Source organism: Sapajus apella, unplaced genomic scaffold (genome assembly GCF_009761245.1).
Source record: "Sapajus apella isolate SASKATOON/1434 unplaced genomic scaffold, GSC_monkey_1.0 scaffold53, whole genome shotgun sequence".
NCBI lineage: Eukaryota > Metazoa > Chordata > Mammalia > Primates > Cebidae > Sapajus > Sapajus apella.
The window spans coordinates 15,390,612-15,404,843 of record NW_022436993.1 but is presented as its reverse complement, the minus strand read 5'-3'; the positions used below and the strand labels follow the sequence as shown (position 1 = coordinate 15,404,843).

At 38.6% G+C, this 14,232-nt stretch overlaps 1 protein-coding gene across 2 annotated transcripts in view; it reads left to right on the top strand.

The window, feature by feature from the left end:
* Positions 1–14,232, top strand: part of CDC123 (cell division cycle 123) — a 50,002-nt gene that overhangs the window by 11,670 nt on the left and 24,100 nt on the right. Inside the window, exons 5-6 of one of the 2 annotated variants that reach the window (XM_032244061.1) lie at positions 2,610–2,705; positions 4,547–4,653. In XM_032244061.1, the coding sequence (XP_032099952.1) occupies positions 2,610–2,705; positions 4,547–4,653 (203 nt within the window). The remainder of the gene's footprint in view (positions 1–2,609; positions 2,706–4,546; positions 4,654–14,232) is intronic. The other variant, XM_032244062.1, reaches the window with a different exon arrangement.

Sequence of the window (14,232 nt, the reverse complement as noted above, 5' to 3'; positions counted from 1 at the left end):
TTAAATAGATACTAAAACTAGTGGATGAATATACAGTGAGAAAGGATATTTCATCTTCTCAAAGTATCTTTACCCAAATTACTTACTATTTGCACAAAGAAAAATAGTAATGTTACACTGGAAAGACCTGGCAGCCGGGTTATCAGCATTAGCCTTGGCAGTGACGGGACAGACCTGTCAGGCATGCCTCCTGACACGATGCATGGGAAGGATGTCAGCTGTCACAGCTGCACAACCCGAGTCTACTTGGGAGGAGACATCCAGCAGACTCAACTTTTAGAAATTGGATAGAGTAATTGCCCTGAACTTTTCAAAAATGCCAAGGTTGTAGATGCTAAGAACAACAGACAGAGGAACTGCTGCAGATGGAAGAATATTAAAGAGACCTGACAACTAGATTTAGTCCACGATTCTAGACTGGATGCCTGGACCAGAAGAAATGTGTCGATTTTTTTTTCTATAAAAGACCTTATAAGGGCAATTGGCACATTTTGAATAAGATCTGTATTGTGTCAGTGTTAGTTCCTGATTTTGATAGATAATTTATAGAAAATGGTAAAATCATGAGTCTCATACAGATATGAAACTCTTCAATGCATGTTGAAGATGTTTAACTCATGAGGGAACCAGACAGATGTTAGAACTGGTTCAGAAGAGAATCCAAAGAAAAGATATAGATCAGAAATATTGAAATGAGTATGTTAATGAGGCAAAACTGGTTTTGCCTCCCTGCAGTATGGGAGAAAAGACAATTAGACCTCTTCCAGATGAGATAGAAATTTCATGTCCATAAAAATTACTTCATGTCACTATCACTTACCCAGAATTTGCCATATTGTAAAGTAGCTCACAGACCTGGCTAAAAACAGAAAACCTAGAAGGTTCTGCTGTTTGTAAACAGTACATAGTCTTCCACTTTAGACTGTGCATAAACTTTTTATAATTTAAATTTGTTTTAAGATTCTTATGGCAGGTTATCCTAAAGTTGAGTAATTTTGAGGATTTGAGGGAACTGACCACATCTTTTGAAAGGCATACATATAAAGTAACCCTAAGATGTCAAGTTTTATGGGATAGGAAAATTAAATTGCTTTGTCTTTGAAGGTTGAATCCTTTCATGTTGTTAAGTTTGTGCAACAATGCCATTTATAGGAAATACTGCCAGTGCTGATCTTAGAGAAGTGGGGTTTATGGCTAGAGTGGTAGGGAAGCCAACACAGCTGCTTCAGGCCATTATAAGGAAATTACTGGCCTCACATAAATTGTAATTGCTTTGGATGGGGAGAGAGGAATGGAAAATAAAGGACTCGAGTGCTGCTGTTCATTTTGAAAGCCTCTCTAAACTACTCTAGTCTCATTTCATCATCTAGGGGAAGATAAGGGGCAGCCTATTAAGTAATTAAAAGATACTGTTGTTAACCAGTCTAGAGGTCAGATTTATCTGTAACAGAAAGAGAGGCAGCCTAATGGGCCTTAAGCTATCTTCTTTATTCCCTAACCTTTTGCTCAAAGCTGTTTCTCGTTTTGGGGGATGTATGACCATGTTTTAAAACTCATTTATTTGGTCTTTTCTTAGATTCTTGTGACACTTTTTCTCTCACATAACTGGGTTAGATCTTGGGGATCTATATAACTGTTTGATGTAATCTTGGAATGTGTAGTTTAGTTCATTCAAGATGTACTCTGTCTTTTTTTTTTTTTTGCTGTGGAAGAAGTTGATTACCGGATTTTTTTCAGAACTTGTAGTTGCCCGATAGGGGGCAGCAGTCCTCTTTACAGGTCATAATGATAATTAATGACTGTGTGGAGAATCTTAGTTTTTGTTTTTTATGTCTCTTGATGCCTCCTTACTTACCTTTTTTTCTAGCTTATGTCCATAGGCTCCTGTGGTAGTGACCTAGGCTCAAGGCAGGGCATAATGGCATCAGGCTTAAGTTCCTGTTAAACAGCAGTGTTTCTATTCACTTCCAGGTTGAAACAGACACACAGAATGTTTTGGTCATTTGCTCATATAAAATATGCATTTTTAAAATCACCCAAAACGGAAAGAATGTTTTAATTTGACCAACGTTCAGATTTTGATTTTGCTTGTTTTAAAACTTGTCTGGAAATAGCAGTGTTTAAATAGTTTACTACATTATTTATTTTTCATTCTCTCCATGGCTTTTGGGGTTACTGTATGTCTGAGACTCTTCCTGCCAGTGGAAGGGCTTCTGGTTCTTCAAATGGGGATGTTACTTCTGACAGCTGGAGTGTAGCTACAGGTGATATTCCACCTGTCTCTTCTCACTTGATGAGTATTGATTTTATGTTGGTATACAGAGAACCATTCATTTCTTCCTCACATCCTCAGAAGCCTAGTGACATCTGTCATTTCAGCTTTGCAGGCTTTGATTGGCAAATGTCATTTTAAGCAGCTGGTTATTTCTCTTTTTGGTAAATGTACTTGATCACTGATTTTATTTAACTGGGTTCAGGAATTCTGATAGTAGTTTGTATTCTAAATTCTGTTTTTAATACCCTAAACTATAACCTTGAGATTTTGATCTTGTTTTCCATACATACTATGATGATATTGATGTGCCCAATGATTTCTTCTCTCTCTATAGGCACCAGAATTTCCTGAGTTTGACACTAAAGTCCAGGAAGCTATCAATTCCCTCGGGGGCAGTGTCTTTCCTAAGCTTAACTGGAGTGCCCCAAGGGTAGGAACATATAAGTAATTCTCCTACTGTTTGAATATTTTTTGTTTTGCTATTTCATTTCATATCCCTACAGAGGATCTAATTGTATTCCTGGTTCTAGGAGAAATACTGTGGAATTTTTTATTAATTTCCCTCTACTAATTTACCTTCCTGATTTTGCTGTACACCTTCTTGGGTCTGTGAAATACTATGTGTTCTGCCAAAAGGTAGTTTCCACCTCTTGTGCCACTGATTATTTTAGAATTCTGAGGAAATTCATATTCTGCCCTTTTCAAAACTATGGCTGTTCAGTTTAATGGAGAAGTTTTTCTCTGTAGAAAAGTAATAAAAACAAAAGTGTCATAGGCTATGGAAATAGAGTGATTGGAGAACTCAACTGATATTTCCTTCAATTGTGTCCTATTATTTTAATACTGCATTGACAAGATTTTTTTTTCTTTTTTTGTTTTTTTGTGTTTTATTGCATTGACAAGATTTTTATGAAAGTTAAGGCTTGTGGAAAAATCCTTTAGTTGTTTTAATCCAATAGAAAACAGTTTTATGTCAGCAAAGCTTATTTAAGGAATCAGAGACCTATTTGCATTTTCAAAAATTATCTCATGCCTTTTTTTTTAATTCCAAAATGAATGATAATTTGTACTTAATCTAATTTTTTACTTTTTGTTTTTACTTCTAAAATTAATTATACTATATGTGTAAAGAATTTAAAATTTCAAATAGATTTGGAAGCTTGCTGTGAAAATCAGCAGGTCCTGACACGTGTTACTTCACCATTTCCTACTCCCCAGAGGGAGCTGTTTTCCAGTATTTTAGTACTTTTCTTCCATGTAGTGTGAATAATTGGATATTGGTTTGCAGTTATTAATTTTCTCAAAATTATATTATGTCCTGTGTCTGATATGTCTATAGGAGAGGCATGTTTTTAAAATGACTTAATTATTCTATAATTTTTAGGCATGTTCCACTGAGCTTTGTTCCTCTTTTGCCTTTGCCTTCCCATCTTTTGTTGATATGTGTGAGATATTCACCATTTAAAGTTGTAGTGGTTCAGGATATCCCACCTCCTTCTCTCCCAGATTTGATAGACGTGGGATGTAACTGCTCCAGCCGTCAAAGTTCAGGTGTTTGGCTGTCACTCCCCAGAAACAGGCAGGAAGGAAATTGATACCTGTTTTCTTGGAGAGTAGCTGGTCAGGCTATTTCTTTACCACCTTAATCTTGTAGCCAAAATGTCAAAGTTTCTGATACTTCATTCCCCTCTCTTTTATTATCAGTAAGAAAAGCATTGAGAAGTACCTAGGCCTGGGCTGAAATGTGAGGACGCTGGCATCTCAGTGTTCGTAGCTGAGTGTCTGAAATGCAATGCTGGCACTCTTAGTTGTTAAGCATAATTTAACCTTTGACAGTACCATTAAATTTTTTTTTTAGATGGACTTTTGTTCTTTGTTCCCCAGGCTGGAGTGCAGTTGCACGATCTCGGCTCGTTGTAACCTCTGCCTCCTGAGTTCAAGCAATTCTCCTGCCTCAGCCTCCCAAGTAGCTGGGATTACAGGCACCCACCACCATGCCTGGCAATTTTTTGTGTTTTTAGTAGAGACGTGGTTTTACCATGTTGGCCAGGCTGATCTTGAACTCCTGACCTCAAGTGATCTGCCTGCTTTGGCCTCCCAAAGTGCTGAGATTGCAGGTGTGAGCCACTGCGCCTGGCCTGCTAAAATTTACTTGACTTTTTTCTTTAAACCCTTGAGGGTGATATGCATGATTGATTTTGTTTATAGGCCTGAGCTTTCATAGCAGCCAATGCGGAATACAGACTAAATAGCATGTGCTTCATTCTTTAGGATGCGTATTGGATAGCAATGAATAGTTCTCTGAAATGTCAGTCCCTCAGCGACATCTTTCTACTTTTCAAGAGTTCTGATTTCATCACTCGTGACTTCACTCAGCCGTAAGTATCTCTTATTCTCTCATGTCAATAGTTTCAGTATTTGTGCAAATTTCTCTATAGGTGAAATTATGTTAGTTGTTGTATTATAAACCACAGCTCCATGTAACAAAGCTATGTCATATTGCTAAAATGACCTGTTAAAGCAGATCTTTATTTTCCCTTTATAGTAAATGATATCTAATGAATATCCCAAAATATTAAAGGCTTTCTGTATCTCTGCCCATAAAACGTTTTTTTTCTATTATAAAACTGATAGATGTTTATCATAGAAAAGCAAAATTAGGGATTACAGCTAAATAAAAACGGGAAATATAAAAGCACTCATGGCCAGGCCCCGTGGCTCACACTTGTAATCCCCGCACTTTGGAAAGCCGAGGCAGGTGGATCACCTGAGTTCAGGAATTCGAGACCAGCCTGGTGAATCCCCATCTCTACTAAAAATACAAAAAATTAGCTGGGCCTGGTGGCACACACCTGTAATCCCAGCTACTCAGGAGGCTGAGGCAGGAGAATCGCTTGAACCTGGGAGGTGGAGGTTGCGGTGAGCTGAGATCACGTGCTGCTGCACTCCAGCCTGGGCAACAGAGCAAGACTCCATCTCAAAACAAACAAACAAACAAAAATAAAAAAGCACTCAGGATCTTCCCACAGTTGGTTCTTATACTTCTAGAATTCTATGAATAAATATAAATATGCCTATCTCTACTTATATACAGATTTTTTAAAAAATGGGATCCTATAGTTTATATGTTTTAGTAGACTGCTTTTGCACTTACCAGTGTTTCATCTTTGCATGTGACATCTTTGCATGTCATTAAACACATAAATTCATCATTAGTTTTCATTACTTTAATGCTTTGCCTCTAGATAGCTATAGCATAACATGTTTGACCCATCCTCTGTTCTTCAGAGCTGCAGTGAATATTCTTGAGCTGAATCTTTGTGCACTTCCCTAGTTTTTTCCTTAGGATAAATTTCTACAAGTGGAATTGCTGTGTTTCCTTCCTTTTGCTGGTCACTCTATAGCTAAAGAATTTGACTATGCAGTCAGCGTGGTAGGTGGACAGAATACCTGCCCTGCTGAGCCGCTGGTGCTCCCTTTATGCTTTTGTTGTCTTCAAATAGCAGTTATTCTTCTAGGTTTGTCTTCCTGTCACATCTTAAACAGACCAGTTATCTCAGTTCAACTCATCTTTAAACTGGCCTTTAAAATAAAGCATATCACAGAATCTAGAAGCTAAGCATGAGAATGAGAGTAAAAATCTTGTGTAAGCATGCCACTTCCGCCCTGTCCAGTTGAGTTTCTTCTGCTAGTTCATTCCATTTCAGACTCAAATCCTTTTTTTGAAGTAAGTCCTGGCGTGAATAAATAGGTTCATTACATGATGGTCATGCATCAACTCTGGCATCTGAACTCTGCAGCTTGGACGTATGGTTTTAGCATTATATTAATTGAAGAGGCCAGGCGCGGTGGCTCATGCCTGTAATCCTAGCACTTTGGGAGGCCGAGGCAGGTGGATCATGTGAGGTCAGGAGTTTGAGACCAGCCTGGCCAACATGGTGAACGCCCATCTCTACTAAAAATACAAAAAAAAAAAAAAAATTAGCCAGGCGTGGTGTTGCACACCTGTAATCCCAGCTACTTGGGAGGCTGAGGAAGAAGAATTGCTTGAACCCAGGAGGTAGAAGTTGCAGGGAGCTGAGATCACGCCACTGCACTCCGGCCTGCACAATGGGGACAAGAGTCCATCTCAAAAAAAAAAAAAAAAGGAAAGTAACCATCAGTGAGTGTGGTTGTATTGCATGTTCATTGTATAAGGATTTTACCTATATTGGTGTTTCTGGTTTTATAGGAAAATGTGTGTGTGTGTTTGTAATAGAGATGGGGTCTCACTATGTTGCCCAGGCTGGTCACAAACTCCTGAGCTCAAGTGATCCTCCCGCACCTGGCCAAATGTTGTTTTTTGACATTTAATTGTCAGTCTGTGGTTGTGTTGGCACAGGTGTCAGTAGCCTGTTTTAGTAACCAGTAGTATTTTCATTCTAGGAGATATCCTCTGAAAAGTAGAACAAAGTTGTGCCTCTGTTTTCCATTGTAAAGCTTTTTGATATCTAAGCTTTAAGAGGTCTTAAAATATGTTACACTGAAAATATTGTCTCCTTGATAATTAAACTGATAAGGATTTTATATGCCTTTATCGTTAGTTGCAGTGAGAGTGGAAGACACCTTTGCCTTTCCAGAACTAACAATAAATTGCTTTTAATGCTGAGGCTGATGTTTTTTTAAATCAGCCTTGCAGTTGAATGATCTGCCGCCTCCTCTTAATCCACTTCTTGATTTTTGTGTTTGTGTAACAGATGTTCCAATGGATGGTATGAATAACAGTCTGTTGTTTTGCATTTGGTACTTTCTGACTTTTGCATGGCAAGGAAGTTAAATCAGCAAATGAGTTTGAGGCCTTGGATTTAGAGTGTTTACCTACAGAATGCCATCCTTCTGCTATTATAAATGATTGGGAACTGGCAGGAGCAAATGCCAAGCACTGGGCTTTCAGCTTTCTAGCAAGGCACCACTAATGTGTCACTTTTGTCTAGAAATAGCTGTTGGTAGTTGCTTAGCAATTAATAAATCAGTTGCATAACGGAAAGTGTTGCCATCACATAAAAAAATCCTTATTAATAGAACTCATTAAAGATGAGTGTTTGTCACAAAGGCCTCGAAGAGCTCTTAAAAGAGTAAATTAGGAGTACAGTTCTTTGGATTGGACAGGATCATATCAGTGATCTAACCCTTTCCTTCTATAGGTTAGAAAATTGAGGCCTAAATCTGTTCAGTAATTTGTTCAAGGTCCCACAGCTAGTTGATAAAACTAAAACCAGAATATAATTTTGGTAACACCATTCTAGAAGTTCTTTGTACTTTCACTTAATAAAGTTATAGATTCATTCTTTTCAAAATACTTCCCATTAAAATATTATAGAATAAAATATTTAGTATTACAATATGTAGTTATATATGATATGTATAAAGTTAACATAACATGAAAATGAGATTATGTTTATACTATTTTGAGGCTTGACTTGACTAAAGAAACAAATATGTTACAGGCAGAATTGCAAGTTAACAGAAGGCCAGCTGAAAATAGCTTACACACATGGGATTTTTTTAAAAAAATTATTTAACGAGGAGTCTGGAAATTGGGTATTTTTAGGAATACTCAGTGGCTCACCAAGGTCGCCAGGAACCCATGCTCTTTCAGGCTCTTTCCTTCCCCCATCCTTGAGTTAGTGGCTTGGTCTTCGGGTTTATCACCTAATGGTTAAAAGATTGCTGCCACAGTTCCAAGTATCTGTCATATGAAGACATGACCATATCTCATCCAGAAACAGGAGGATTAGGTGTGTTTCCTCTCACTCTGATCTGTATGTGAATGAGTCAAGCATTCCTGGAAGCCTCCTGGGAGACTTCCTTTCCGTGCTCATTGGTCACAGTTACCCAGCCTAACCCAATAGTTGGCAAAGGCAGCAGATTTGCTATGATTCCTTTAGACCAAGCATGTCCAACCTGCAGCAGCCTGTGGGCCACATGCAGCCCAGGATGGCTTTGAATGCACCACAATACAAATTCATAAACTTTCTTTGTTTTTTTTTGTTTGTTTGTTTTTTGAGGTGGAGTCTTGCTCTGTTGCCTAGGCTGAAGTGCAGTGGCACGATCTTGGCTCACTGTAACCTCTACCTCCTGGGTTCAAGTGATTCACCTGCCTCAGCCACCGGAGTAGCTGAGATTACAGGCACGCACCACCATGCCTGGCTAAGTTTTGTATTTTTAGTAGAGACAGGGTTTTATCATGTTGGCCAGGATGTTCTTGATCCCTTTACCTCGTGATCCACCTGCCTCGGCCTCCCATAGTGCTGGGATTACAGGCGTGAGCCACCATGCCCGGCTGGATATGTTCTTTAGTGGTAATTTCTCAGATTTTGGTGCACCCATCATGTGAGGAGTGTACGCTGCACGCAATGTGTAGGCTTTTATCCCTTGCCAACCCTCAGCCTGAGTCCCAAAAGTCTACTGTATCATTCTTATGCCTTTATGTCTTCATAGCTTAGCTCCCACTTACAGAGGAGAACATATGATGTTTAATTTTCCATTCCTGAATTACTTCACTTAGACTGATGATCTCTAATCCCATCCAGGTTGCTAAGAATGTCATTATTTTGTTCCTTAAAAAAAAATGACATTCCAGGTCAGGTGCGGTGGCTCAGGCCTGTAATCCCAGCACTTTCCGGGGCTCAGGGGGGCGGATCATAAGGTCAAGAGATCAAGACCATCCTAGCCAGCATGGTGAAATCCCATCTATTAAAAATACAAAAATTAGCTGGGTGTGGTGGCGCATGCCTGTAGTCTCAGCTACTTGGGAGGCTGAGGCAGGAGAATCACTTGAACCCAGGAGGTGGAGGTTGCAGTGAGCCGAGATCATGCCACTGCACTCCAGCCTGGCAACAGGGCGAGACTCCATCTTTAAAAAAAAAAAAAAAAAAAAAATTACATTCCAATTAGTCATCAGTACTATTTTGGGGATAGAATTTGTTTTCTTTTCTTTTTTCTTTTTTTCTTTCCTTTCTAAAATTTTGTGTCTATAACATTGCTTTCCAAAATTCCTGTTAACTGGCTAATTTTAAAGTGTAGTGAAAATATGCTGGCATCATTTCATAGTAGCTTTCATCACAGTGGGCCTTTGGGATTTTGCTTTTTTTCTTCAGAATAAAATCTTTGCTATTATTATACCTGAGAATCCTTTTAGTTTGCCACTTACATTGTAAATGATGTAACATTTATTATTTAATTACATTTGTGTTTATTTTAGAATTTTCATAGCTAGCTAGAGGAACTGTAATTATTCTGCCAAGAATTATCAGCTTGAATTCAACGTAAGAGCCTCCTTTCAACGTAGAGTACAAATTAGTGACTTTGGTTTAATACCATTTTCTGTGGGTACTTGGTTGAAAATCTCAGTTAAAGAAATCTTCCAAATGAATGTAAGATACTAACCCAGGAAAAACATTTTAGGAGTTTGTTGTTGTTGTTGTTTAAACAAAACCTACTTCCTCAAGAATCTAAATGGAATTTCAGTATTCACACACAACATTCTTTTCAGTATTTCAGCTCTGCTCCTGAAAATGTCATTGTTGACTTTCCTATTTAGTCTTAGCTAGATGGCTTGGCACTTTCTTTTCAAGGAAGATACTTGGCCATCTGGTTAATCATCTTAATAAGAAAGTGTCTTATATAACAATCTTCTATACCACATATGTTTTAGAAAGCTGGCTGGGCACAGTGGCTCACGCCTGTAATCCCAACATTTTGGGAAGCCGAGGTGGGTGGATCACTTGAGGTTAGGAGTTCGAGAACAGCCTGACCAACATGGTGAAACACCATCTCTAAAAAAAATAATAAAAAATAAATGGACATCTATTTTAAAGTAGCAATAAGAGGATTAACTAAGGGTTGAAATCAATATTTGTAAGAACGTAAGAAGACTTTATAAAAATTGGGTAATGAAGACCCATGTTTTAGAATTGTTCCTTTTGGTTTTCCTTTAGTATTTTTAAAACAGTAAACATGTAACCTTAATCTACCTTGTTCTTTATAAAATAATATATTAATAAGAAACTGTCCTCATTATCAGATAATATATTAATAAGAAACTGTCCTCATTATCAGATTTATAAAAAACGTAACCACATGGTTAAAAATCACATTTCCAAAACAAAAATGATAGTAGTTCTATATTACATTAACCATTAAAGTAATGCCGTATTATTTTGATTACTCTAATTCCTTTGTTATTTTTCTTCTTGTTTTCCTTGTATCTTTTAGATACACTTAAATTGAAAAAAGATAGGAAATTAGTTCAGTTTTATGATAAACTGCTGGTTGGTTGGAAGCTAAAATGCTAAGTTTTAAAGTAAACTTAAATTGACTTACATTATAAAAGCAATACATGTGTACTTTGTACTTTATGTATTTTCTAATTCCTTAAAATTAAAAGTCAAAATAAAAGTGAATTGTGCCACTGCACTCCAGCCTGGGCAACAGAGTGAGACCCTGTCTCAAAAATAATAATATAATAAAAGTAATGTGTATTCACTATAAATACAATGTTAGAAATATAGATAAACAGTAGAAAAAATTAACAGTCACTGCTATAAAAAGAATTGTTGTCGGTGGGGTACAGTGGCTCACAACTGTAATCCCAGCACTTTGGGAGGCCAAGGTAAGTGGATCACTTGAGGCCAGGTGTTCAAGACCAGCCTGGCCAACATGACGAAGCCCTGTCTCTACTAAAATTACAAAAATTAGCCAGCCATGGTGGCGCATGTCTGTAGTCTCAGCTACTCAGGTAGCTTGTATCCCGGAGGCAGAGGTTGCAATGAGCTGAGATCGTGCCACTGGGCTCCAGCCTGGGCGACAGAGTGAGATTTTTTCTCAAAAACAAAAAAGAACCATTGTTAACATTTTGATACCTATCATTGTGTTGTTTTCCCATATATAGATTTGTTTTAAAAAATGAGATGTACTGTGTATGGTTATTTTCATAATTTAAACATATACCATGTTTTAAACATTTTTCTTATTTATGAAAAATTCTTTTAGCACACACTTTTTTAGCCCTCATAATAACTGTATGGATTTTTTTTTTTTTTTTTTTTTTTTTTTTTGGAGATGGATTCTCACTGTGTCACCAGACTACAATGCAGTGACATGATCTCGGCTCACTGCAACCTTTGCCCCCCAGGTCAAGCGATTCTCCTGCCTCAGTCTCCCGAGTAGCTGGGAGTATAGGTGTGTGCCACCACACCCAGCTAATTTTTATAGTCTTAGTAGAGACAGGGTTTCACCATGTTGGCCAGGATGATCTTGATCTCCTGACCTTGTGATCCGCCCACCTTGGCCTCCCAAAGTGCTGGGATTACAGGTGTGAGCCACTGCACCCTGTCAACTGTCTGGATTTTTAACACATTTTCATTTGGAATTTAAAAGGAGTTAAGGAAAAATGTTTTAAGGATAAAATGAAGTTTTATAGTAGAATTCTTAATTAGCATTATTTACTAATGAAAATATTTAGGCTTTTAAACTGGGTGGGGGAAGGCTAAGGAATCTTCTGCAGTGTAGGAAATGTTGCTATGTAGAACTATTAACAGAGATGATCAAGGACATACTGATTTCTTCAGATCCATCTTAGCCCCAGATTCCAGAGATTTCACACAGAGTGGCCACCTTTTCATGGTGGGAAACGTACTTAGTGCCGCAGGGACCTTGGTGGGATTTAGGGTAGCCACACTGAGTTTTCCAGCTGTAGCCGTGGCTCTGAAGGCTGTGCTTGGTCTGAGCCATTCCAGTTTGATACTTCCTCCGTTTTCCCCATTTTTTCCTTTCCCTGGGAATGATGCAGACTCAATACTGAGGGCTGTAGTTGGCAGACAGGCATTTTCTGGCCCTCTTCTCAAGAACCTCTTACAGAGTTTGAACTGCAGCTATTCTTCGGAATCATCCTTTTTTTTTTTTTTTTTTTTTTTTTTTGAGATGGAGTCTCACTCTGTTGCCCAGGCTGAAGTGCAGTGGCACGATCTTGGCTCTCTGCCTCCAAGGTTCAAGCAATTCTGCCTCAGTTTCCCTAGTAGCTGGGATTACAGGCATGCGCCCCTGCACCCAGTTAATTTTTTTTAATTTTTAATAGAGACGGGATTTCACCATGTTGACCAGGATGATCTTGAATTCCTGACCTTGTGGGAATCACCCTTTCTAAAACATGTGTCTGGTCCCTGACTTAGACACTTCGGATGGGAATGTCTGGGGAAGTGTTTTGAAAAATCGTCTCATTCCGCACTCTCATTTTCAAACCTGTGTTCTAGAAGCTCTGACATACCCTGAGGTTCAGCATGCAGTAAGTAGTTAACTGAATACAAAGACAGGGAAGAAAAAGGGGGCCTGACAAGTTATCTACAAATTTGGTTGCATAAAGAACTTTAGAAATCATTTAATACCAGCCGGGTACAGTGGCTCATGCCTGTAATCCCAGCACTTTGGGAGGCTGAGGTGGGCCGATCACCTGAGGTCAGGAGTTCAAAACCAGCCTGGCCAACACGGTGAAATGCCATCTCTTAAAAAAAAAAAAAGAAATCATCTAATACTGTCTGCTGTTTACTGCTGAGGCAACTAAGAGCCAGCCCTAAAAGGTAATTGACTTTTTTCTAAGATGGTGAAATACTAGTACAGGGCCCAAGGTCCTGATTCTGATTTTTTAACCTCTGGTCTATTGTTCTCTTATATCCATTTTCTCCTTCATATAGGTTACCTAATCTAAAATATTTCACTTGTCTCTATGCTGGATATGTGTACAAAAATAGTTTTCTTTCTCTTTTTTTTCCTTTATGAGCCTAGGCCGGAGTACAGTGTTGCAATCTTAGATCACTGCAACCTCTTAGTCCTGGGTTCGAGGGATTCTGGTGCCTCAGCCTCCCAAGTAGCTAGACTTATATGCGTGTGCTGCCACGCCCAGCTAATTTTTGTATTTTTAGTAAAAACGGGGTTTCACCATGTTGGCCAGACTGGTCTTAAACTCCTGACCTAGTCACCCACCTCAGCCTCCCAAAGTGCTGGGATTGCAGATGTGAGCCACTGCACCCAGCCCAAAAATAATTTTCTTAAATGATAGAAAATGTGTAGTGGAAATCTCTAGATATACGTAGGACTTATCAATGTGCTGATCCTTGGGGGTGAAAGGGCAGTTTTTAAAAAGGATAAAAGTAGTTAATTTTTATTAACTTGACAGCTCATGACCTTAATTTTTGAGACAGGGCCTTACTCTGGGCTGGAGTGCAATGATGTGATCATAGCTCACTGCAACCTCAAACTCCTGGGCTCAAGCGATCCTCCCGCCTCAGCCTCCTGAGTAGCTGGGATTATAGGCATGAGCCTCCAAGCTGGCTAATTTTTATATTTTTTGTAGAGGCAGGATCTTGCTTTGTTGCCAAGGCTAGTCTCAAACTCCTGGCTTTAGGCAGTCTTCCCATCTCAGCCTTTCAAAGTGTTGGGATTACAGGTGTGAGCCACTGTGCTCAGTCCTTAATTTTTATTAACATAAAATAACTGATTAATTTTTGTTGGAATAATTTTTCATAAATTGAAAGCTAGTTTTCTAGTTTTAGATTATTACTCCTCAAGATAATATACCATTAAGTTAGTTTGATTTTGAAGTGAGGGATTTTTGCTTTTCAGAGAAAATCTAGGTCTTAGGACACACCAGTTTGTGCTTGAATGTATAAAACCAGATATTTTCCACACTGGTATTTTGGAAGATCCATCTTATATAAATAGGATTTTGTAACTGAGAGCTATTTTCTTCACTTTTTTGACGGTAACACTGCTTGAGCCTAGAGTCTTGCTGGTGTTGTGGTGTTGTTCTGTTTTGTGCTTTAACTTAATCTGAGAGCCTTAATAGCAGCCTGAGGCTGGATGTTGTGGCACACTCCTGTAACAATCCCAGTACTTTGGGAGGACAAGGTGGGTGGATCGCT